At 46.0% G+C, this 25,445-nt stretch overlaps 1 protein-coding gene across 1 annotated transcript; it reads right to left on the bottom strand.

Annotated features, from left to right (window-relative positions):
* Window positions 1–5,692: 5,692 nt before the first annotated feature.
* fam222aa (family with sequence similarity 222 member Aa) lies at window positions 5,693–24,174 on the bottom strand (the record flags this gene model as incomplete). Its single annotated transcript, XM_079270862.1, has 2 exons — window positions 24,063–24,174; window positions 5,693–7,149 (listed from the first exon to the last, which is right to left on the bottom strand). Exons 1-2 carry the CDS (start codon window positions 24,157–24,159, stop codon window positions 5,693–5,695), a joined length of 1,554 nt encoding a protein of 517 aa, XP_079126988.1. The 5' UTR covers window positions 24,160–24,174.
* Between the last annotated feature and the right edge of the window lie 1,271 nt (window positions 24,175–25,445).

The following is a 25,445-nucleotide window of genomic DNA, read 5'->3' as shown; positions in this document are numbered from 1 at the left end:
GTCAAGTGAACAACAGGATTGCAGGGGCCGACATATGGCGGTGATGTGCAAAGTGAATCCTTAGACTAATATGCTTACCTTTGTCACAGTAAGGTCTCGCCCAGAGTCTAAAACATGTTTAAGAATATGTTTACAGGAAGGGAGGGAGAAGAAGAAGGCCACCGATGAGTACAGCAACAAGACAGGCATAGAAGTCATCGGCTTTATTTACTTATGTCAAACAATAATACACAAGAGAGGAGAGGTCAAATGAAAACCAACTATTTACATTAAAATAAAGAAATTTCAGTCCTGAGATTGACAAAAAGCAGGGAACAGACAAAATATCTACTGTGGTCATTGGGATGGAGGGGGGGACAATGGCAGTTTCAGCAAATTGAAGATGATGGTTGTGGGGAGATTAGGGGGAGATTGTGGAAGTGGAGAGGGGGCAGAAGGTCAGCAATCACTGGGATGCTTGACTGTAGGCACATTCAAAAGTTGAAACCCCCCCCCCCCCCCGACTAAAGGATTTTACAGCTTTTTTATATTCAGACTTCTTGTTTCGAAATCTAAGACTCATATATTATCATTTTCAATAAAGCAAAGTATTCTTCACATTTTTTCATCCTGAGGAGACAAAATCATTTTTTTAAACACAACACTGCACGGAGAACAATAAGAGAGATGCTTAATAGATTTCCCATTTCCATATATATTATTTTCTCAAGGTTGCTGCACCCTCAGACTTTGGCAGCATTGGTGCATTTGAGATCATTTGGGGGGAAACAGCCCTGTTTGTCCACAGGAACATTCTGAGAGCCACACAAACAGTAAAAGGAGACAGGGAAAAATAAATAAAGCAAAATCCCCAGACTTTTGTGTTTGGATTGGATACAGCGATATACCCACTGCATAAACTAGATGAATATTTGGAGGCCATAAGCTTTTTCAGCTGAACATACATAGTTGTGACACTGAAGAAATAAAAAGCTGTAAGCTCCTGGAATTACGAGCTGCTGCATTGCCTTTTAGAAAAGGGCTCTGGGTCTGTGCCTTTGGAAAAAGATCCTGATTTATTTTGTGATCTGTGCTGATTATTTAGTTTTGTACCTTGGTTTGTATTTAATAAATGCTGAATACAACATTTAAATTGAATGGTGTCTTCTTATTCAGTAGCACTATAGAGATGGCAATGTGCTGTAACTCTGTGCTGTGCTGTACAGCTATAAGGCTGGTGGGTTAACTTTACAAGCCTCCGCAGGACCATCTGTATTATTGATTAAAGTATTTTCTTGCTAGGTAGGAGCCCAATAGAGATAACTGGCCTCATGACTTTATCTTTTGCAGACGTTGAGGAGGGATGCTGGGAAGGACTCTGAGATGAGAGCCCCAGGGGCCCAAGGGCAGCCAGGGGACAGGACTAAAGTGGTGTGGAGGGGACGTCACCCCCCCTCCCCCCTACCCACCCCCCTCTGTCATCTGTAGGTTAGAGAAGCAGCGCCAAGACTCCACAGAGTGAGCAGCTGCCTTTATTTTCTCTATCCCTACCATCTCCTCTGTTTTGAGAGTAAAAGATCTGACCCTGCTTTGAACAGTCCGTCCGCGCTGCTTCCTTCTCAGCAGTGTTTGAGGTGCATAATATGCGACCAGACCTTTGCACTGGGTAAAGGTCTTCATGGACTCATTGGGATTTACTAAGGGATATTTACAACCAGCATAAGTCAATTCCCCTCCACTTTGCCTCGGGCCATCCCCGAGAGCGTCTCATTGCCCTTGAAAACGTGCTAACAGTCGATAGTATAGCCACCGAGATAAGTTATAGTTCTAAGTGTCCTCGTTCATTTGATCGGTGTTATCTATCCTTTCCTGGGCAATATTACTTAGAATATTTTTCCAAGCAGAACAATTCTTGTCAGTGAAAATTTCACTTATAAGAATTTAGTAAATTGAGGCAAAAATAAAAAGCTTTCAGCGAACAATGTGATTTCCTCAGAGCTTGAATCTGAATATGAGGCCGCGTAGCCAAAGAGGGGAGGCTGAAACCAGCACCAGCAACATGGCAATTATCCTGATTACTGATGCTTCGAGGCTCCGCTGACCCCAAATCCCTCCCTGTATCTCTCTCCCTCTTTCTTTCTTTTGCTGAGATCTGTCACATTGCACGGGGCCCCTCAGCCAGGCAGGGAGCAACCATGTATAATCCAACAGAAAACAAATCCCCTCCATCAAACACAGCCCATCTTTTTAAAGCAGGCCTCTGAGCCCAGGCGCCATGGTGCGGTGCTGAGGCCCTCTGAGACGCTGTGATTTAGCAACACCCCCCTCTCTCCCTTTTTTTAAAACCCCACTGTCCTCGCCTTCAACGCCAGCCAGCCAGCCCTAACCTTCAGTTTGTTTAAGCACTGCTGAACCCTGTTGGCCCCGGACAGGGGGAGGCTGGGCTTAGATAATGACATGCCATATGCCACTCTGCCTCTGCAGCTGAGTGAGCCGCGCATGGATCAGCTCAGGCACAAATCTATTTGAAATTTAATTCTATTATCCTAACATGGGCTAAGCGTCCATTGTTCAAATCGGGAATTGTGGAATGGACCAGAGTTTCAGGGCTAAGATGCATCCCATCAACAGAAGCTCATTAATGTGTGTGAAGGACCAGGGAGACCGACAGTTTGGAGCCCATACAGTAGAAAATGTATCAACAAAGCAAAGATGGTAAAGTATCTAAATACCACCGTATATCTTATAAAACATGTGAATTGACTGAAATAATTCTACTAAAAGATTTTAAAAAATGCTTTATTTTGTGTCACCTTTTCTCTGTTTCCTTCAGTTGAACCTGGCTCAAAATGGTGAGATTCCTCGCAGCACCTAATAGGAAACCCCTTGCTATTTAAAAAGGGTTTGATTTCAACCCTTTGAGTGAAAGAATACTCTCTACTGGCAGTATCCAGCAGCCAGGCGTCACCCAATATTCCCATTAGCAGAGAGGCCTGGTGCCTCAGACCTCCACTGGTGGGAAAGGCCAGACACCAGAAACTCCACTGCCTCAAGTGTCTCCTCTTCACTTCAACATCATGTGACAGGGTTTAATGCTTGGATGCAGAAGCCAAACGGAGGGGATTTAGGGACCGGGTGTATCTGTAAATCTGTCAAAATATTTCTACAAGACAGAAAATATGCTGGAATCACAGTGTGGCTGGGATATTAAGCTGTTGAAACAACATGAAAAATTTTCACTGGAATGTCAAGGAGGCTTACTGTGCATATTTAAGCCAAGGGGCTTGGTATTCTCTCCATTGAAATCTTTGTCAGCATTCAAAGACAGTAGCATGTCTACAAACACCATTAGCTTAAAGTTTAAGGCTCATATGTAAGACTAAGTCAGAGTTATCTTCAGGGAAAAACAGGTCTCTTTATGCAAATGATCAACAAAAACATCAATTTCTGCTTGTCGTCAATATTTTTGTGTAAATCCTTTATTTTTACAACAATGCTGTCTGTCCTTTATCTTTGGGTGGCCAAAGCATTAACATGTAAAAAATGATGTGTGTTTTCTCAATGGCAGTAGTTTACCGCTACAGTACAGTAAAGGACCTACAGCACACTTCACGCTCCGCTCCGGATCTCACTGCTGCTGAAACAAGGGCCAACTTTCCCACTAAAAAATAATGACAGACTTCAAAGCCAAGATGTGGCTTCTGAATATATTCTTAAAGAAATTTATTTTACACCTCAAAACAAAAAGGGATAGGGATTAGGGATGTGGTACATTGGGAATGTATTGACAACTGTAGTTTACATTTTTTTGGTGTAAGCTCAGAGAAAAATGTTAATACAGTCATAATAATTGCACTTTATAAATCTAGACTGATGCCAGTATTTCCCCATAACAAAGCTCCGACTCCCTCTCTCCAGTTACTAAATTCAATTTACCATTGAAATTTGATGGACAAAAGAAATGCTAATTTAAGACCAGAGGACTGCTGCACTGATCCAATTTTTCTCTTTCACTCAAGTCTCACACAGCAATAAAACATTGCAGTAATTTAAGTGCAGTACATTCAAGGGAATCTCACAGTCATAATAAATATTTCACTGCTCTGAATCATCAAGTTAAGCTAAATGTATCCCAACCAGGGGCTGAAACGGACAAGGGAAAGCAGTGAGCCGTGTCTCATTTCATCTGATGCCAGCGGACAGGGCATGATTGTTTCCATATTGTATTTGTTTGCAGGATCAGGGGTGACTAGTACCCCCCAAACACAACTTTGATTTGTTCCCACCTCTTTCTGTCATCATGATAAACATTTGACAGAAGCAGTGGATGTAGCACTGTAACCACAGCTAGAAAGGAGTGATGTGGGATCTCGATCGCTACTCTAGCTCCAGAGAATATCTAAAGCCTCTGATAAAAGGGAGCGAGACTTGCAAAATATCTCCTGTACATTACTCAGATATGATGTTTATGGGACTGGGGAATCAGTTTTTCAGTCTTTGTGGTTGAAATCTTTTAGTGACACAATTGAAAAAAAAAAAAGTCTGAGGATTTTGAAAAAAACACAAACTAAAATGCACACACGCGCATGCACTCAGCCACATACACGCATAAACATACATGTAAGGTTATGTAAATAACCTCCCAATCACATTCTTCATTGTAACATTTCTTTATCATGTTTTTTTTTTTGCAACATTTTCTTTTTTAAATAAGTATTTCAAGATTTATTGTAGATTCCAGTGTTGGTTAGGAAAAAGAGCTCTCTGACCAGGTTCTTACAGAACCAAAGCAGCGACTATGCCTCACACCAGGACATAAGAAACTGCACATTAGCTTGAGGAGGAATTATCAAATTAAAAAAAACAAAAAAGGAAACATTTTAAATTAAAAAAAGCATTCGAGACACTTTTCCTCATAGCAGCCAATGCATAAAATATACCTACAAATATATAAAACAAAAAAATAGGTTCAAGTTTTTCAAGTTTCTTAAATATATCATATCCAAACTACCCAATTCCAAACTTCAAAGTTAACAAGATTCAAGCAGTGCAATTTATGTATCAATTATAACAGCAATAACAACTAATATTGTACTATTCTTTTAATTCAACCCTATGATCCTTGTACATACACACCCGAGTATAATTTTAGTCTCCTCACGTACCAGTACAGTGTGTCTCTGTATGAGTTTGTCTATGTGTGTGTTTATATGTGTACTGTTACATTGTTTTGGATTTTGAAAGCAGCCCTAAGCTTTGGCCCTTTTGAGACCCTTTCAGTGACAACCTACACAGTAGCTTCAGCCTTAGTATTTGGAAGTTGGATACAAGTGCCGTATGCACTTCATGTCGAGCTATGATTCTAATCAAAACGTTCAGGCGAGTAAAACAACAAAAAAACTGAAGAAAAAATAAATCAACCCAAAATTCCTATTGGCAAACCACACAATGGAACATCTGGAGCATCTTGAAATCCCTTTTTCTTTCCCGTTGGCAATCACTGCCACCTTTCATATTTGGGATTCCAACAGCCTGCCTTGAATCCACCAAACAAAGGGTCACACAGCACAACAACTGCTCTTCTCTACTCCCACACAAGTTAAAGCAGTGCCACTTTCAACAATCTGTACCTAGAAAAAACACATGTGTTCTTTAACTTTGATTTTCTTCACAAATTCCAACTCTTGATTCTCTTCCTCCTCTTCTTCCCACTCTATCTGTAAACAGGGAGGCGGATGTGTGCATGCTGGTGGTCTAACAGACGTGGCACAGACACAGTCTCGTAGCCTTTGCCAAGCATCTGCTCCTTGATGCAGGGTGGGTGGATGTCGTTGATCAGGTACTCCAGAGACTGCAAGCTGCTGCTCAGCACTGATGTGTTGCACAAGCTCTTGCTGGGCAGGCTGCAGCACAAACCTCCCCCGCTGTCTACAGCAGGGTGATGATGATGGTGGTAGTGGTGATGGTGGTGGGGGTAGCCCATCTCTCTGTGCCCCGTGACCGGTCCTCCTGTGGAGGTGGCCAAAAGCTCCTGGGGGTTGTAGCAGTCACTGTCAGGTGTTACCAGCACACTGTTCCATGGCGGGGCAAAATATTGACCCATTGAGAAATTCCCATGCATACCCACACAGTTCAAAGGGGAAGAGCTGACTTTGTCCATCCCGCCTCCTCCGCTGGCACTTGCTGTCAGGTGGTAAGGTCTGGAGGAAGAGGAGGACATTTGTGCCGCCACAAGTCCCCCTGGAACACAAGTTTCTGGGGACTTGCTGATGGCGCCCCCTCCTCCGCTACCTCCGCTGTACATGCGGAGCACAGCCTGTTGATGCTGCTGATGCTGTTGTTGTTGTTGTTGTTGCTGCTGCTTCTGCCAAATGATGTAGTCCATTCCATCTGCGTACACTCCATTCTTCAAAGCCTCTGCATTTTGAGCCGGCAGCCCGGGCCCTGTGTACACCATATTAGCCTGGGGACCCATTCCTACCAGGTATCCTCCACCTGAGGAGCAAGAAGAGACCCCCATGCCAGTTGAGCCCTGCTTGGAGGGGCTGGAATTCGACGATGTAGTGGCAGCCCCTTGGCACACCTGCTGCAGAGCCTGGGCCTGGCAATGCTGGTTGATCTGGTAGATGATGCTCTGGATGGAGGGGAGGTTGGACTGTGCAGGCAGGGCCAGGCCTCGGCCCCCTGTTACCGGAATCACTGAGCCAGCTACAGTGACATTTGGGGGAACCGAGAGTACGGGGCCCTCTGGGGGCCCAGTGTGGTATACCATTTGGCCGTGACCACTGGCTAAAGTGCTACTACTAGGGGGTGGGTATGGGGCAACAGCTATGTGGGCTGGCGAGAGCTTAGTCCGTCTTCCTTCGGAGTTCTTAAGAACACCTTTTGAAGGGACAAAGGTGGCTGTTGATGAGGACGACGGAGAGGAGGCCTTGATGATTGCCAGCAGGCCATGGTGGCCCCCTGTGTAGATATGTGGATTGGGACCATAGCGTTGCCCTGTGGTGTCATATCCATTCACAGTCCGATTAAGGTGCTTGTGCTGGGGAACCCTGATGTTGGTGGGGAAGATCTTGATGCACAGAGGGCTGTTGGCCGTCTTCTGAGCGAAGGCATCAAGTTCCGCCGCAGTGGGGTAGCGCGGGGAATGTGTGGGCACCACAAGCTCACCTGCAAAACAAAGAGAGAAACAAGTATGAGTGAAATGAATGATCAAGATAAAAAAACAACAACAACTAGATGGACGCATGTGTTGCAGAACAGAACACCAGACCAGGAGTTTCATTACCAGAAATATCAAAGGAGCCAACAGCAACGGCAGCCACAAAGTCAGATCGATCAATCAATTGCATTAAGCACTACTCTGCTGCAACAGTCAAACCTTTAGCAGTGACTACATCTAAAGCACACTGAAAAATGTGAGTGTTCAACAAAAGCAGGTGAATAAAACCAGAAGCAAACAGCGGGCACACTGCGGAACAACCCAAATAGGGTTTGCAAATAGTAAATCAGGGCTGACACTCATTTATGTTCCATCCTTCCTCCATTTGAGCTTTCTTTCCATCTCATTTTCACACCCTCCTGTGGAAGTTCTTCCCTAGGCAAATGTATCTTTTTTAAAACTCATTCTGTCAAAGCCTGGTACCTTAGGCGCTGTTAAATCAGTGCATTGTGAAATTAATTCAGACTCTTTAGCATTGAATTGGGTTAGACTTGGATACCAGGCAAGCAGGGACGGAGGGGGGGGGGGGGGGGGGTGAAAGCTTGTTTAATTGCAGTGGCACATTTGAGATTTATAAGTGGTATCACTTACTGGGTCTTACCCTTGGCCACAGCATTTCCACATTTATTCAATTCAATATGTGGAGAAGGTCCTCACACAAAAACCAATTAGACATCCGTGGGGAATTAGTAGCCTGGTTAAGGTGAACTACATCAGACTGGAACCAAGTCAAGAATTCTACAGTGCTGCTATATGCAAACTTGGTCAAGGATAAGACTGAGCACACGCTGTTTAAAAAAGCATTTAAAAAAGACGGAAACACATCATTGTGGAGATTGAATAAATCAAATATAAGACATGCCTCTGACATATTTTATTAAAGAGCACGAGTAGCAAAATATTGGCTTATCTGTTCATGTTATATAGATTGTTATTACATGCATTTATTTTACATTTACTAAATATTACATGACACAACATACAAAAGACAGTTGCAGAGACGTTGCACATGTAAATGCTGTCTACTGTTTGCCATATGAAACCAATCCAAACCCCAAATTCAATTCAGCAGTAAAGGCAGCGAGTGTGACTAGCAATGCCCCTCGCTCAATGAGCCAAGGCTTGGCCATTGTGAATTGAGGTGGCAAACAGGCAAATGGCAATTTCTAAAAACCCCACCATGTGTCATTGTTTGGGGGCTGGGCATGGAGGTGAGAGGCCGTGGAGAGATTGGATTTAAACGACATTATTCAGTCAATTTCATGGCTACTTAGCTCAGTGTAACAAAAAGGGTGGGGGGGGGGGATGGGAAAATAACTCAATTTACAAGCAATATATCAGCAGTTGTATGATTGCAACACCTTCAAAAATTACATTTTTATGCAAAAGCTAACAAAACGCACAAAAATGAACTGCCATAACTGTGCCGTCAGCAAATGTCCCGGCGACCTAAGGAGTCTGCAGGGTGCAGGCTGTGACTAGGACTCACTCCATTTCCCCTCCGATTGCAAAATCATTTTGAAGAGACTGCAGCCAAGTAGTCACAATTCTCATTTCTTTGCTCCCATTACAGATAGCATGGGGAGTTCATTTCAACAACCCTATGGGTCTCCAACTGTGAAAATGATTAAATCTACAAGATCCATATCATAAAATAAATTAATTGGGAATTTAACAGCAGAGGGGAGAGACTGTGAATATCCGAGCCAAATTAAGTGCAAGACCTGTCAGTTAGGTTCATCCTGCAGACTAAATCAGAAACACTCAACTTCAAATTAGAAATGAAATATGTAAAAATGTAATTTCTGTAATATTTTTATTATTCATTAATAATAAAAAATATCTTGGATCTAATAACTTGGTTTTAATCAGAGGGAGGGAACCTGGTGCCATCCTAATGGGCAAGGCTGAGTGTGCCGGTCCAGAGCCAATCTAACATCTAACCAACCTTACTGAGGCAAAGCTCTGCTTCCCTGGTGACGGCAGTGCCATTTGCTTTGATGTTCTGACTTGCAGTGGAAAACTGACAGAAGATTTATCTAATTTGCTCAGAAGATAAAAACACGCTCATTTCAAAGCAGATTGCTGGTCCACATGCAAATGGAATGGCAGCATTTTTTCTGATCTTCTTTACATGAGAGCAAAAAAAAACAACATCTTTGATCATCACATGGTCTAAATGAGGAAAGATACTTGGCTTTCAGGCATATCAAGGGCCTGTGCCCTGCTGTCCCTGCAAGCCCCCAGCTGCAATATGCCCATCATTCCACCTAATTACTGCCACATGAGGAAAAAAAACTGTAAAAACAGCTAGGAAATTCATTAAAGGGTGGCTAATTCTATTCCTTCTCAATCACTGAGTCCATATTTTCCATGCCCGAGCCTGCATTTCTTCTTAGAGAGATGAGAAAGCCCTCTCCCTCCATCTTTTCGCAGCTTGGCCCTTGTTTGTCAATCGGCAGAGCCTTTGGCACACCAACCTGGCATCAAAGGGTTTCACACTTCACAGGCCACAGGGATTAGAGGCCTTTCAGGCCTACAAAACCCATCTCAGCTCCACAAAGGCTTCCGGTTATTAGAACCCACAGGCATAAAGGAAGAAGAGGAGGAGGCAAATGAGCATCTGGATGCTTCTGATTCCAGCTTCCTCAATGAAAAGTTCCACGGTATAATTTTTAAAGTAAAGTTGATCACAGTAAGTATGGCCACAAACTGGGGTGTAATTTCACTCTCATCCGTCCGCCGTTATACACTCTGTGTGTTTGATGTGCAGGGTCTCCACATCTCTCTGCTCCAGAGCAGTAAGTCTATAAGTGAGGACATGGAGGTTAAAGGAGAGAGTCTCTTTTTAGGCTGGCACTTTGTGACTTATTGGTTAAGGCTGCAGTAGAGCAGAGTATGAGCAGCAGCATACAGATGGTGTTGGCTGATAAACACCCTCCGAGGCAGCCAGCACTGCCTCCTTTGTGTGAGCCCTCAACCCCTCATAAGGTAGGGGGTTTCCTGCACCTGTGCACATTCTCCAGCGTGGACGTGCATGCAAACACTATGCATGAAAACAGAAAAGAAAGGCAAAAACATACACACACAAACCTGCATCTGCAGTTGTGTGTCTCATTTGCCATCAGTGGAGCATGTTGTTATCCTCTGCTCAGCTCTCACTCATGAAATGTAGGGCAGGGACAACAACAGGTGCCTGTGCGGGCGACAGCCTGCAATGCCTCCTGGGCTAAATGCTTCACACTCGCTTCATTTTGACATGCGACAGCCTTGTAAGGATTAATTATTTCCCTGGGGATGGAAGAATATGGTTTTTCCCTTCCTGTGAGCATGGAGGCTATGTGCACTCACAAGCACATGAAACTGCTTATAGCAAATGAACGGGGAAACCTGGGCTAGCAATGCTTCAACAATAAAGTTTCACATAAAAGGCATATAAACAAACCACGCATATGATTGAACTGCATTGGAGATGAGATAAAAGCTCAGGCAAACATGCATTAGTTCTGAGAGATCACGCGCCAGGGAGCGGAGATGGCAGGAAGGCAATTAATGGGCTGACCTTTGTCCTTAATCACCCAGTGCCTGGCACACAATGCATTTAGAGATGTGTCAGAGCAGCACATCTCTAAATGCCACCCCTCATTAGCACGATGCACGTTGCGAGAGAGGCTATCTCTGTGCAGTGTTACACTCTCCAGTGGTGAGACAGAGATAGCAAGGCTGGCATATGGCAGCACAGAGCCGGACTGAGCTGCAGTAGGCCATGATATGATCTAGAAATCCCATTTCACTTGGAGGATGGGCACTCTCCTTTCTCTCCATTTTTGATTGGCATGAAACTCCCCAAGCGCAACGTCCTTGGTGTACCCAGTGCTGTTACTGTGATTGCATGTGTGCTTGTGTGTATGCACACGTGTGTGTGTGTGTGTGTGTATGTGTGTTTCTGTGCGTTTGGTGAAAGAGGTACCCAATTCTGAACACTCAATTAACACTCCTTTAATTAGCCAGCAGTACATTTTGAATTCTGATGAACTAATTTTCTTGGTGTGAGGGTGGAGGAGTGGTGGAGGGCTGGTAAAGATGAGGTCCACTGGGTACAAAACAGCACTAAAGAGGGAACTGGTTAGATTAGACTGTAGAAAATCCATTAAATTCTGTGCACTTCTTCCAAGTGAGAGGTCAAATTGTGTTGATCACAAGAAGCAAAGGCAGACAGAGGGAATATGAGAGCAGGGAGTTAGTTGAGGTGGAAAGAGGAGGGTGGTGGTGGGGAGATAGGGAGTCAGAGGCTGTGCCAGAGTGCAGCACCAAATCCAGAGGACCATGAGAATGCTTTGCATTTTAATTAGAGGTTTAAATGAATAAGCAGAGGGAAAAGTCGGAGAGAAGTGCCTGAAATGCCCTTGTTCCCCTTTATTAGTGATCCAAGTGTTCTAAGATTAGGAGCAGGTTGGAGTAGTTTCTTCTTATTAGTGGAAAAAAAATGCTGAAACACATCAAAAAGCCTGCGCCATTTCCTCACTCACTCCCGTATCCCTGCTTTCCTCCTGTTTTATTCCCCTCTGACCATGTACATTGGTGAGCAGCGGGAAAAAAGTGCTTGTTTAAATGAAGGACGAGGAGCATTTGGTTGAAATGCAATTACGTTTTCACAGAAGAACGAGTGCAGAGTACACATTAACTTTGGTCAAACAAACAGTGATGAGGTTAGGGCAAACAACAGTAGCAGAGATGAGCGAAAACATGGGGTCAGCTTCAGTCCAACCTCAACCATGTTCACTTGGAGCCATTTCCCTCAGAGAGGGACAGTCCCTGTTAAATGTGTGTGTGAGCCAAGAGGGGACATTAGCTGCAGTATTGATCATGTGTCTACTCAACCTACATGCAGCTATACAAGATGGGTCTCTCTTTTTTCCACAGCACTGATTTCTTTTTTTGGGGGGGGGCGGGATTGCTTGCTACCAAGGCTACATGATTCAATTTCTGGATTCTTCAAATATGTGGTGTGTGTTTTAGACCACTGGGCCAGCAGGTTGTCCCTTTTACCCACAAGTCTTGTAACACATTCCACCACTAATGGCCACTTTGCCCTTAACCTTATCGTAATGAAGTTATTCAAATGAATAATTCATGGCTAAAACAATCTTCAATCCCTCAGCTTGGAAAATGTCTGACCGGTCAAATGTGTTGCAGCCTAGACGGGGCAGACTCAACAGCATCGCTGCATGGAGGAGCCCTTGACCTGTGGCTATTGTTTAGCTCTCAGCAGATATATGATCAGGGTCTTCTCCCCTCCTCCGTTAGCCTGCTGCAAAAAGAAAGGGTAGGCGAGGGGAAGCCAGAGGCAGCTTCGCATCCTGAACAATACCTGCCTTGTGCTAATAGAGGTGTCATCTGGCACAGGGCTGATTAGTCAGCGATTAAAGCCAGGCCTCAATTGCCGTGACAACTGCTGCAAACACAATGGGCCCTGATAGAGCCAGCTGTTTGGTCCTCTGCAATTAACCCTGCATCCCACTCGTCTCCGGCAGTGCGCTGCCTCTAATTGACTATCGGGCACACAAAGCAGGGGTTGTCGGCCAGACCCCCTGGACATAGCCCCCCCCCGCCCACCCCTCTGCCGAGGTAGCGATGATAATAATAGAGGCGTCCTGTGGACTCGCCGCCAGTCAATCAAAGCCTCGGCGCCCCACAGGAGCTTCCTGAGGAGAGCGGGAGCAGAGGATGCACATGTATGAGCCAGTGATCAACAGGGTACACCAGCCTTGCAGGGGGCAGACATGTTGAATATGCCCTCAGCTGGAGTACTAATCAATTCAAGTGCACGTGAGGGGAAAGGGAACCCTGCTGCTTGCTTGATATCAGAAAAGCCATTTTTAGGAACACTCATCTCCCTCTGTTCATCTCAAGGTTGATTTTCTGTGCAGCAACACAGCGAGAAGAAAATCAAGGCAATTATTTGTCAGGCCTTTGCTATCTATAATTGCAAAGATAAAAATCAAACTGCAGTGATTTCTCAGAGGATAGAGCTGTCTGAATTCACGGCTGCTTGTGTCATCATAATCATCAAACAAAGTCACATTGTAAGACAGTGGAAACGAAAAATGCAATCTTCACCAAACTCCTCTTTGTCTTCTTTAAATTCTTCACATTTATTTCTAAAGGAGGTTGACTTAAAGATTGTAACGCTGCATTCCATCAGAACGGGGTCGGAATTTCCGTGTTCCCAGTAGGCATGCCGCCTCAGGACGCATTTATTACGAGTCAGATATACAGACGATGCCCAACAAACCCCGACCACGAAGTTGGCAAAATACTGCCATAATGTGCTGTTATCAACTGATATTAGTAATAATGTCTAACCCGGCTGGAGCAAACCCCATTAAGTGTTCTGACTTGTTGTAGTAGAACGTAGTCAACTCGGGCGTGATGTCATTTCCATCTCCTAATTCCGATTTCTGAAGTAAATGGAATGCAGCATCATTTTGAACAATTATATAATTAAATAATAAATCAAACAATAAACTAAATGTTTCACAGTCACATAGTGTTACGTTTGAATCAAATGTCAGACACTAAATAATAGGTAATAGGTAAACACTCAAATGACTCACTATGTAAATAGAATCAGTAGTTGGACAACATCTTTCAACAGAGGGTGTCATGCTGCAATCACATATTGGACTTTAAACCTGCCAACATGTTTCACAAACAGCAAAGAGGATAATGAGAATGTTAAAGCAATCTGCACACTGATCCTTCACAGGCACGCAGATGTGGCAAAATGTCAAAAATGGATTTAATCATTAAAGGAGATTAAAAAAAACTTGGACAAAACTCCCAAATCTAATCTTTCATTTCATTAAAACCAATCTAATCTTAGATTTAATTTATCTATTTCCTGCATAAGCAGATGGAAGAAATACCCAATTGAGAGCCTCATTTGGGCTTCCTCCTCACAGGGACTGCATGAGGTCATTTAGTCAGCCAGCAGTGGTGACAGAGGTATGGTACAGATAACATGAGGAAGGAGCAGAGGAAAAACAAGATCCATTTGTTTTTCTTTCTGTACAACGCGTTTGTCCATCAACATTATTCGTCTTTTTCAGTTTCTCATATATCTAATATGTGATGGTGAACAATGGGTCCGATCAAAACAGCTAATTAGGTTTCTATTATAAAGGTTTTCTCCCAAGAAATAGGGAATATTATACCACCAAGACACTGCCATGTTTACATTTTCTCGTTAGAATTTATCTCTGAAGCCAGATGTTCCTCAATCAGCCATGTAAATGAATTAGCTGGTTTGATGTGGCAACCTCATGCTCCTTCCAGACAGACCTGGCTTTTATGAGCTGTAGGGGAAATTACTGAGAATTGATTGATCCTGAAGGACTCTTCTGTACACATGGACTGGCAGACACACACACACGCACGCACACGCACGCACACGCACACGCACACGCACACAGAGAGAGAACTTAACATTCGTAGATCCTGCTAACAGCTGATCCAAATATTTTACCATCCAGACATCCTTTCTCTTTAAGCTACAACATTGATGACCATGAATTGGCAAAATCCACTAATTTAGAAGCTCCATACATGCTTTCTCTTTAGTTAAAAAAAAGCTGATGTCTCGTCATCTCCGACTCTGTCTCTTTAGTCTCCCTCTCTGTCTTCATCCCTCTCTCTGTCTCTCCAGTTTCCCTCTCTCTCTCTTCATCCCTCTCTCTGTCTCTTCATCCCCCTCTCCTCTCTGTCTCTTCTTCCCTCTCTCTGTCTCTTCATTCCCCTCTGTCTCTTCTTCCCTCTCTCTGTCTCTTCATCCCCCTCTCTGTCTCTTCATCCCCCTCTCTGTCTCTTCATACCCCTCTCTGTCTCTTCATCCCCCTCTCTGTCTCTTCATCCCCCTCTCTGTCTCTTCATTCCCCTCTCTGTCTCTTCATCCCCCTCTCTGTCTCTTCATACCCCTCTCTGTCTCTTCATCCCCCTCTCTGTCTCTTCATCCCCCTCTCTGTCTCTTCATTCCCCTCTCTGTCTCTTCATTCCCCTCTCTGTCTCTTCATACCCCTCTCCTCTCTGTCTCTTCAGTCTCCCTCTCGCTGTCTCTTCATTCCCCTCTCTGTCTCTTCTCTTCATACCCCTCTCTGTCTCTTCATCCCCCTCTCTGTCTCTTCTTCCCCCTCTCTGTCTCTTCTTCCCCCTCTCTGTCTCTTCTTCCCCCTCTCTGTCTCTTCTTCCCCCTCTCTGTCTCTTCTTCCCCCTCTCTGTCTCTTCTTCCCCCTCTCTGTCTCTTCTTCCCCCTCTCTGTCTCTTCTTCCCCCTCTCTGTCTCTTCTTCCCCCTCTCTGTCTCTTCTTCCCCCTCTCTGTCTCTTCATCCCCCTCTCTGTCTCTTCTTCCCCCTCTCTGTCTCTTAATTCCCTCTCTCTGTCTCTTCAGTCTCCCTCTCTGAGTAAGTGAGTTTCATCTGGGGTGCTTGCCGGGCGGAATCACCTCAGGGCGAACACTTTATTATCTGTAGTCAAAGCGTCACCACAAATACCATTCTACACACACAAGTGTCACTTTCCATTTGCCTGCACTCTGGCTGCATTAGCGGAGCCTCGCCGGCACAGAGCCTCGTCTCAAACGCGCACAGCAGAAGAAAACTAACAGCGTGGGAAAGCACTCGTCCTGCATTCCTGCCCCATTACAGTAACACCACTGGCATCACCAGAGGAGGCCTACTGCCTCTCTCTGGAATTAAAAACATCATCAGCACTATAAGCTCTGTCAAGATAGCATTTGAAAAGACAATGTTTTATGTTATTTTTAACGCAAACAGTCATATTCAAAGAGAACTTAACATAAAGTCCCCCTTTAATTCAGAGCAGATCACTGCACATGTTAATTACTGATGATCTAGCAGACCGTCCAGCAAAAACAACAGCATTGGGTAGTTTATGTCCTCTTTGAGCCACAAAGGAATGCAGGCCAACAGCTTTTTTTGTGGGACACCCGTGCATCAAACAAACACAGAAACTGGGGCAGCATGTTTAGCTCACACTGCACTCCATAAACAAAAACGGACAAACAAAAAGAAAGGACTCCATGTTTGTTCCCATGACAGTCCAAAAAAAGAAAGAAAAAAAAAGGCATTTCAATGGAAAGCATCAACTCTGAATATTTCACGCTGTGAACAGAGCCCCTCACAAACTCGACCTCATTTCAGGCACGAGTTTCACCAGGCTCTTTCCATTTGCAATACTTTATGGTCCTGGATGGACATCGTGGATTATAAATGGAAAAGAAATACCTATATTCCGTACAAAACAGTTTTCTGTTTAATAATCAAGTCTGGCCAAAGGGCTTAGTGGAGTGCATGGTTCAGTATAGATGGGGGGTTCCGAGCCCCCTGGTTCGCCTGTGAGGAGCCAGCCCTCAGGCCTGCCTGGGCCACCCTCATTGTGCATACAGCATGGTCTGGAAAGCAGGGCTTATCAGCAAATACCCCGAGTCAGCACAAGCAGCGGGGTGGTTATGCGTTGCGACTGGCACACCAGCCGATATTGTCATGTGCGATTAGGTCTGTGCTCATGGGCCTGTGAACTCATTCCTATGGCATCAGAGTCAACCCCACCCCCTCTCCTCTCCTCCAGTTATATCCCTGCCTCTCTGCTGCCCTCTCCCCCTTCTGAGGGTTTTCCGTTTTTGCATTCAGCCCTGTCATTTCACAATGTACCCTCACTGAACCTTGTGTACCCTACCTGAAGCTGTGGTCCAGCGCAAACATATACAGAGTCAAAATACATGAACGGGTTCGACTGGTTTGATTTCCAAAACAAATCTCTGCATCTTAATCAACTCAGTCCACAAGGGTCATCCACGAGTTAAAGCTATAGCCAGTGCACCAAGAAGCAGCCGGTGCTAGTTGTTTTGTCTCGGTACACCTCTGCAGATGACAAGGCTGATAGAGAGGAACAAAGGCCGGCTCATAGAAGACAGAAAGACAAACTGTGAGGCCAGTTATGGGGAAACATCAGGAAACAGAAAGAGAGATTAAAACATCAAGTGATGAGGCAGAGAGCAACGCAGGACACAGAGCCAAGAAAGAAATACAACAAGGAAAAATCCTGACCTGAAAGATTAATGTCGAGCCTTCCCTGTTCTGTTTTTAAGAGAATATGCCACGCTGTGACACTATTTTCTCAAAGGGCTACATGCACAGCCAAGAGCGAGCAGCATTCACAGTCATGCAAAACTCAAATGGACGCAGCAACACACACACACACACACACACACACACACACACACACACACTTGAAATATGGGACACCAGAGGTAGAGATTGTAAGCGCATACAGAGATAAGAAAAGGAACCAGTGCAGAGAGCAGAGAAGGAAGAAAAAAGGGAGAGAGTGGGAGCGAGAGGGAGAGATGAGGAGAGGCTGGAGGCGCCTGGGCAGGCCTGTCAGACTGGAGGAAGTGCTGGTGCACAGGCCTGCAGGTAAATGGAAGAAGAAAGGCGCCTGCAGGCTGCCCGAGGCAAGCCTGGGCCCTTCTGTTCCATCATTTAGGGGACAAGTCCTCCACTGATTCCCAATTAATATTTAACACTGCACAGACAACAAGGCGCTCGGCTGCAGAACACATGCCAACGAGAGGAGAGGAGAGGAGAGGAGAGGAGAGGAGAGGAGAGGAGAGGAGAGGAGAGGAGAGGAGAGGAGAGGAGGCACATAAATGGATAGGTACATTTTCAGGAAGATTACTTCTTTTTTTTAAGATTTCATGTAAATGAGTTTGTGAAAGCAGGGATTTGACAGAAGCAACGTGTTTTATTTGAACTATTGCTTAAAGCCAAAATCTGCAATGCTTCTTAATTAATACCCTTTAACAGACAGAGCTTTCATCACTTCAGTAAGTGATACTTTTGCTTTCATGTTACCTGGCAAGTCGATAACATTTTTAGTGCAACATCAGAAAGCTAAAACCATCTTAGACACTTGCTGCTCCATGATGGAGCTGACAGATACAGGCCTGGGTTCCTCCAGGGTTACGGTTGTTCACTACCTCTGAACCTATAACCAAGCAAATGCGATACATTATTTCTGAAACCTAAAATGACGAGGCAACCAATGCATGGGAAGATGGCCGTGATGAGAACGAGGCTGAGGAGCAAAGCACAGAAACTGTAGTAAAATGTCCCACAGGAGCAAAGCTGTCAACTGTGGTCTGTTTACATTCCCATGCTTTCTTCACAAAACCCTCTACACGTTTAGAGTGGACTAAAATAACCACAGACAGGGATGGTATTAAAATCCGGTGCAAGTTAATGAGCGGTCCGGACAAAAACAACAAACGCCGCTGCTGTTGAATCTGAACACTTCTTAATGGCCCTCTTTACATGAGACCCCTGGCAACAACATACTGATCAATATTCACCTTCTGTGAAGTTCAATCTTGGCCGCGAGGTGAGAATGTGTGAGACAATTTACTGCATTAAAAATGTACAGATACAGCTATGGTAGATGTAATTTATGTCACAATAAACTGTGAGTAAGGGTGTAACCCAGTGTGACCACAAAGACAATTTCGCTAAATGTACTTTGTGTGAAAATGTGTTGTTTTTAAACATTATACTTTATTTGTTCAGCAGATAGATGTAGTTAAAAAAGGAATGAATTCTGTTAAATGTGCTGTAATTGCTTCATGATTTGGATGGAGTGACATGACAGAAATAGAGTAAAGGTTGGAAAACCAGTCGAAAAGCTAATGAAAGCTTTCTTCCTACTTCCACACTTTTGTAAGTCCAAATGTTGGCCCCAAACTCTCACTTTCTATTTAGAGTTTTGTTGTGAAGACACGACTCAAAAACACAAAGAGCGTGCCAGGAGCGTGCAACACCTCCTGAATGCCTCTCACGGTCAGTCGGTGGTGGGCTCAGCCGAGCGCTGAGATGGCACAGGCTGTGTGTCATTTCCTGCGGGACAGCAAGGGGACCGCGGACACCGTCACATCCCCCAAACCCATCCCCACTCTCTGGCAGGAGAAGACAGAGGGTGTCCATGCCTTGCACCTGGGACGCCCAAATGCCAGCTCGGAGGCTTTTGGAACCAGGAACCTGTTTTTCAACCCAAGTCCCACTGTGACCAAAACTAAAGTGGAGCCCCTCTTCCTCAAGCTCACCTCCCAAGGCAATAAGATTGCTTCGCCCCCCGTGTTCACAGCAGAAGGCAGAGGGCAGAGGGAAGGCATGGCTTCGCGGGACGCCACAGGCCGGAAATGATCTTTTGTGTGCCAGCGCTAAGGACGCCAACATGACAGAAGAGCCAGTAGTATGCACGAGGTAAGACGAGTACAGCCAAAATCACAGGGCGGTCCCTGTGAAATAAAGTGAAACTCGATTAATACTCTGCAATCCTGCAATATAGCAATGTGATAGAGGTGTGTATTACATATTTCATGCGGCTATGCAAACCCAGTGATCCCCAAAATGAGATCGCATAAGTAGTCACCCAGGAGGATGCAGGCCATGGATAGCTGTCAATCAACTTTCACTGTGAAAAATACCTCATGACCTCTTCCTCCCTGCTGCAGACTGTGGAATAATGGCAGTCTCTGTGGGCACTCTGTGGAATTCCAAATGGGAGTTAGGAACGAGGTAGTTCAACCAGTGGGAAAAGGTCAAGTGCATGCAGATTCTCTCTCCTCTGCTCCGTCTCCATTCCCTTTCCCCCAGTTCCACTTTATGCCCTCCACCTCCAGGGCACTGACGCAATCAGGGGAAAGGTTGTTGTTCCTGCTGCTGCTCGTGACCACATTTAAATATTCAACCGAAAATGCGTTGGTTTCGGGTTTTTCTCCCTTACCTAACAACCGTTGGAAAATCATGCTGCAATTTGATATGGCCGGCTAATTCCCCTGTTATGTCGTGCACCGCCTCAGACAACAGTGGAAGAGAGAAGGCTGGAGGTCATTACCGGAGGATGTTCCCTCTCTCTGGTAGTGTGGCTTAGGAACAGAAGCTGCTGAAAGCAAAGCAAACTAATGGCTCTGGCAGCTCCGACTGCAGAGGCACAGGGCTGTTAGGGAAACTACAATCCCCAGGCGAACCCCCATATTATGTCCCGGGGTTGTGTGTGACATGGCCAGGTTGTCTCTGTCGATCAAGCAGGAAGAGGGCTGAACGTGGCCTGACATCGCATGAACCTGGGATATCAGGCCCTCTGGGAACTTCCTGTCTGATTGGCACCGCAGGCCTCCTGGGTGGTGTCACAGTGGTTTACGGCTGCAGGTGTGCTCGTGTGTGTACGTTTCGGTTACAAGGAGACAAATTCTGGACCTCACACCAGTTGATTTGAGACATAACTGGTGTTGTGCAGTTTGATTTCACTGCTGTTGCATTCATCAATGTGCAAAATAGTTCTGTCTCAATTAGAGTTACATAAGTCATTGAATGCAACCAAAAGTATGTTGAAGCGATGTGTGGTGTGTGTGTGCGTGTGTGTGTGTGTATGGGTTGCAGCCGGGCCCTGATGGGGTTAGAGACACGAGGGAACACCCAGGTTTAGCCCAAAGTCTGATTCAATCCCAGAGCAAAAATGGGAGGGCAAGCGAGCTGTGTGATTAACGAAGGCAGGACCTGCAGCGGGCCTGGATAAAGAGCACAGACATGCACACCCTGTGTGACAATGGCATTCTCATAAAATAGCAGGCCTGTCTCCAATTCAACCACCAAGAAAAGAATAAACAAATAAAAACCTGCAGAAATCTGAAAAGATATCATTTTGAAAAATAGCCAGGCATAAACATCCCCACTGACCAGTCAATTGAGGGATCCTGGCCCTGTTATTCTTTAGCTGACATGTGGCAGAGTAATTACTGTCTGGGCCAGGCAGGAGGCAGGGTAGTGGTGGGGGCAGCTGGGCCTCCTGTCCAGCCATCTCAATGTTACTCATCACTGGACCGGTGCACCTCCCGCTACCCTCCTGGAGCAGGGCTGTTATGCTCACCCCTGCTCCCTGGACCTTCAGACCCACGGTTGAGGACGGCAAACAAGGAGAGGGATTGGTAGCGAGGGAGGTCGCCGCTGGCCGAGGATGGCCAGGGTCAGTGGCATCCATTCACCCCTCTCCCCTTGCAGGGCCTTTCTCTCTCATCTGTCTGGATGGGTGCCCTCTCTCTGGGGCACAACACGATGAGAGGCCCTGGCTCCGCTGACGTCTCTGCCTTTCATGTCTCCATCTAGGGCAGTGGTAGAGAGATGTGGAGGGGAGCACAGCGGAGGGGGCAGGCTACAAATGTCACCCATAACGGGGGATTTAATTTAAAGTGACAGGGGCTGGCGCTGGAGAGTGCAGCCACATATGCGTGGAATTTGGGCGCAGTGAAAGCAAGTGCCTATGATTTATAATTCAACTAATGATCTGCACTCCTTTTAATTTTACGGCCAAAGAAAGAAATATCAAAAGGCCGCCTCTGTGAGGCTCTGTGAGGCTAATCCAAGATGAAATTTTTAAGGGCAGGCGGTCAGTGGCTTTTCTCATTCTGCTTCGCTCTCACTCTCCCCCACTTGTCTGTCTTTCCCCATCTCCCTCTGCCACTCCCTCCTTTCTCTCCCCGCTCTACAGTGCCCCCCAGACATAGAGCGGGCTGTGATAATGGAAACATCCCGCTCTCCGCCTCCCGTTTCTCCCGCTAAGCTCTGTGCGCTTGGGGGAAATTGATTGTCTGGCGAGCCGATCTGAACGCTTCCAGCTGATGGTAGAGCCAGTTAAGTCCTTTTTTATTGAGGGTATGAGGGATTTTTAATGGGAGTCGCATCAATGATCTGTGCAGCAACTCGGCATCTGCATGCGGTGGCTTTTGCTAAAAACCCTCCTCGCCCTCTCCTCCCAACTGCTCTGCCACCCCAGTGCTCACCATATGCACACACGCTCATCACTGTTGTGTAAAGGACAGCCGATGCTAATGACACAGCTCACCTCTACCTCGCTGCCAGGTAATCCCCCTCCTGTGCTCTCACTCACTCCGTCTCTTTGAGGGGTGTATTCTGGTATTCAGCCTCCTGTTGAGAACCCAGGTCACCTTACTCACAACCCCCATTCCACGCTGGCACAAACTGGGCCACGAACAATCAATCAAGGGGACCTGCTCAGCGTGGTGACCTGAGTGTGCCCACTTCTGCAGCCAGACCCCACTGTCTGCCTTTCTGCACCCCTCCTGGGCCTGGGTGAACAATTGCCTTATTGAGGCCAAGAACTGCACAGTGGTGGAAATTCAACACTTGCTTCCCTCTTCCCCCTCCAAGGACAGAAAGGAGGCTATTATGTTCAAACATCCTCATTATCAACCTCAAGTCAGTCGCTGTGGTAGTCATTCAACCAAAGGGTTTAACAGGTGGAGAAAGAGAGGGAGAGTCAGACAGAGAGGGTCAGTGAGAGGGAGTGCAACAGGAAGACTGTAGACTGTTCTTTTTCTCTATTGATTTGAGTCCTGACTCCCACTGGCTGCTCCTCAATAGAGGACCCGGAGAGGAAGTGGGCTAATCCTGCAAAATTGGAAGTCGGGAATCGATTAAGACGACTGTTGAGGACTGCCTCCATTCCCCTCCCTTCCTCTCCTCGTTTACCTTCTCTAATTCTATTTTGCACAGTTTCTCTTTGTCCTCTCTTTCACGATACCTTTCTGAAACCTCATTAGTGAGGCCGGTTGAACCCCACTCAGCTGAAGAGCTGCCCCTTCCAAATGCACTTGGAGCTCTGTTTGTGTCTCTCGTTCCCTCTTTGTTCTCCTATGCAGTTCCATATGAGACATCCATACAGGCCAGCAAAAAACAACTCAAGATCTGACCCAGTCACCTTGTTGTTTCTGTGACTTTCCTCTGTCAGAGGCGGGTGGAGTGTGATGTTGAGCTGAGAAGTAGCTAATTGGCCAGTGAGAAGCAGAGAACGAAGAAGGCAGTGCTTTATTTCTTTGCCTTTCACTGGGCTGGTTACAGGCCTGATACAATGTCCCACTGATGAGGAAAGCACAGAACCTGCAACTCCCACTAAGCCTCCCTAAGATGAGGTAAAAAGTGGTAGGTTAGTGATCCACTGCTCTCCATCCGCCAGTCTGTTTCATCGGCTTGAGGTAGCTCGTAGGCCTGCCACGTAAACAAAGGCCACTAAAGACTCTAGCACATTCAATAGGGAGAAAAGACATTTCTTCCCTTCATCAGAAAACAGACTCGCCGCAAAAAGCTTGTCCAAAAGATTCAACAAAATTAGGGAGAAATTCACCTTCCAGATGCCTGACTGCCGCAGCCCTCTCTAATCCCAAACTGGTTCAAACTAGTTCTGCCAGCTCTGTAACAGTTTTCAGCCCTGGCTCATCTCCGTCCCTTTACACCATTTTGTGAGTGGACAGAGGGTGGTGCTCGGGGAGCAAACAGAGCAGCTGTCATGCTTTACAGGCGGCCAGCACAGCCAGGGCCAGACACTGTAAATGTTTACAGACCCTCAGGGTCACCCAGGGCCAGTGAGGCACGTTAAACACTGTCTGTTCAGCCCTGTTGCCACGACTGCACAATCAGCACAGCTAAACAGCCCCCCTCACAATGAGTAGCCAAACAACATGGCAATCCAAGGTCTAAGTGCAGAGCGAATGAAACTGTTTAGAATTCCTCAGAGTAGCGAGCAAAGTGACAAACAACAGAAACCGGAAAGTCCATTTTACTTCACTTATTCACAGTCTGGGTTAACCACCCGGTTCCATCATTCACCATGACCGATAGATTAAAAACAAATGGCGAACACAAGCCTCACTCATTTCTTAGCTTTGGGCGAGCTGAACTCTTGACCCCCATCGCTCCCAGTCACTTTGTTAACTCACATTTTCGTCCAAGGGCTTGCAGAGGCTCCAGGGTCTTGCTGGCACACACCGGGTGCTGGGGTGGAGGGTTCTGCCTCCTCTGCAGACAGGCCAGCATGGCGAGGTGGGCACAGTACTACAGCCGGGGGAGGTATGCGGCCAACCTGGAGCAGAAAAAGAGAAAGAGAAAGAGAGGAACGTTGAGTGTGTTGAGCAGGATGATTCGAGGTCAGAGCTCCATGGCCGTGTTCACTAAGCCAGCAGCAGCTGGCTCTGGGCTAGACGGGGTTCTCACCCAAGATTTAATGGGGAAAGAATGCCTACACTACAGCTGCCTGCCTCTCCGCTCTGTGTGCTGAATGGTAAACACACACCTGCACTGGGGCAGCGTGGTTGACAAGGGTTCAGAGCACAGTCCAGGCACTCTGCAGCTTCAAACAGCACATCCACACAGCCATTCAACCGCACCTCCCGTCTGCGAAACCGTCCTCAAAACAAACACACAGGCGCACTCAGAAAGTAGAAACACTCAGGCACATTCCTTCCAGGGCAGCGCGTAGATGGTGATTGATGGCGTTATCTATGGACAGCAAAAAAATGGTAATGTTGAAAAAACAGCAGTCTGTCTGCTGCAACTTAACATGCAACAGCTCTTAGGGACTGTCAGGAAAGGCCTGGGGACTGAACGGTGTCTGGATGTATGTGTAGCTGTGTGTTCAACTGTATAGCTGCGTGTGTGTGTGTGTGTGTATGAAATGCAATGGGTTGGGAGGGAGACCGACTGCCAACCGTACATCAGGGCCAGTGACGGCACTAATCAATCTCCCTCTAGGCCATAAATCTCCAGCTCTATACTCCCCCTTTTCCCCACAGCCACCTTCACTCTGGAACAGGGAGGCAGTTGCTGCTAGTTTCCTTTCAAAAAGCCCATTGCAGCCCTGATGTGTGTGTGTGTGTGTGTGTGTGTGTGTGTGTGTGTGTGTGTGTGTGTGTGTGTGTGTGTGTGTGTGTGTGTGTGTGTGTGTGTGTGTGTGTGTATATATATATATATATAGACAGATAAAAACATACTGCTCCCTCTCACCACAACCCTCAACAATCGGGTAGCATAGCAGACCTCATTCATCAGCAACATACCAGTGTCACATAACACAATGATGACTGATTACCAAGTCTTCTACTTGGATTACGTGCAGGATGAGAACAGCTCAAGCAAACCATCTAGGTCCAGATAGTGTTTTCATACGATAAGGATCGAGATTCACTCTTCTGTAGTTCACTTAGCGGATATTGTTTGGTTTCCAGGAAACTATGAGCCCTTACTGTACCGACTATAACTCTGCAGAAGCCCAGTCTCACCGAAAAAGCATGCCTGTCTCTGTATGAAGCATTGTGGGCTTAATC

This window comes from Melanostigma gelatinosum (genome assembly GCF_949748355.1).
Source record: "Melanostigma gelatinosum genome assembly, chromosome: 6".
Classification (NCBI taxonomy): Eukaryota; Metazoa; Chordata; class Actinopteri; order Perciformes; family Zoarcidae; genus Melanostigma; species Melanostigma gelatinosum.
The sequence above is the reverse complement of the archived record's forward strand: the minus strand, read 5'-3'. Positions and strand labels throughout refer to the sequence as shown.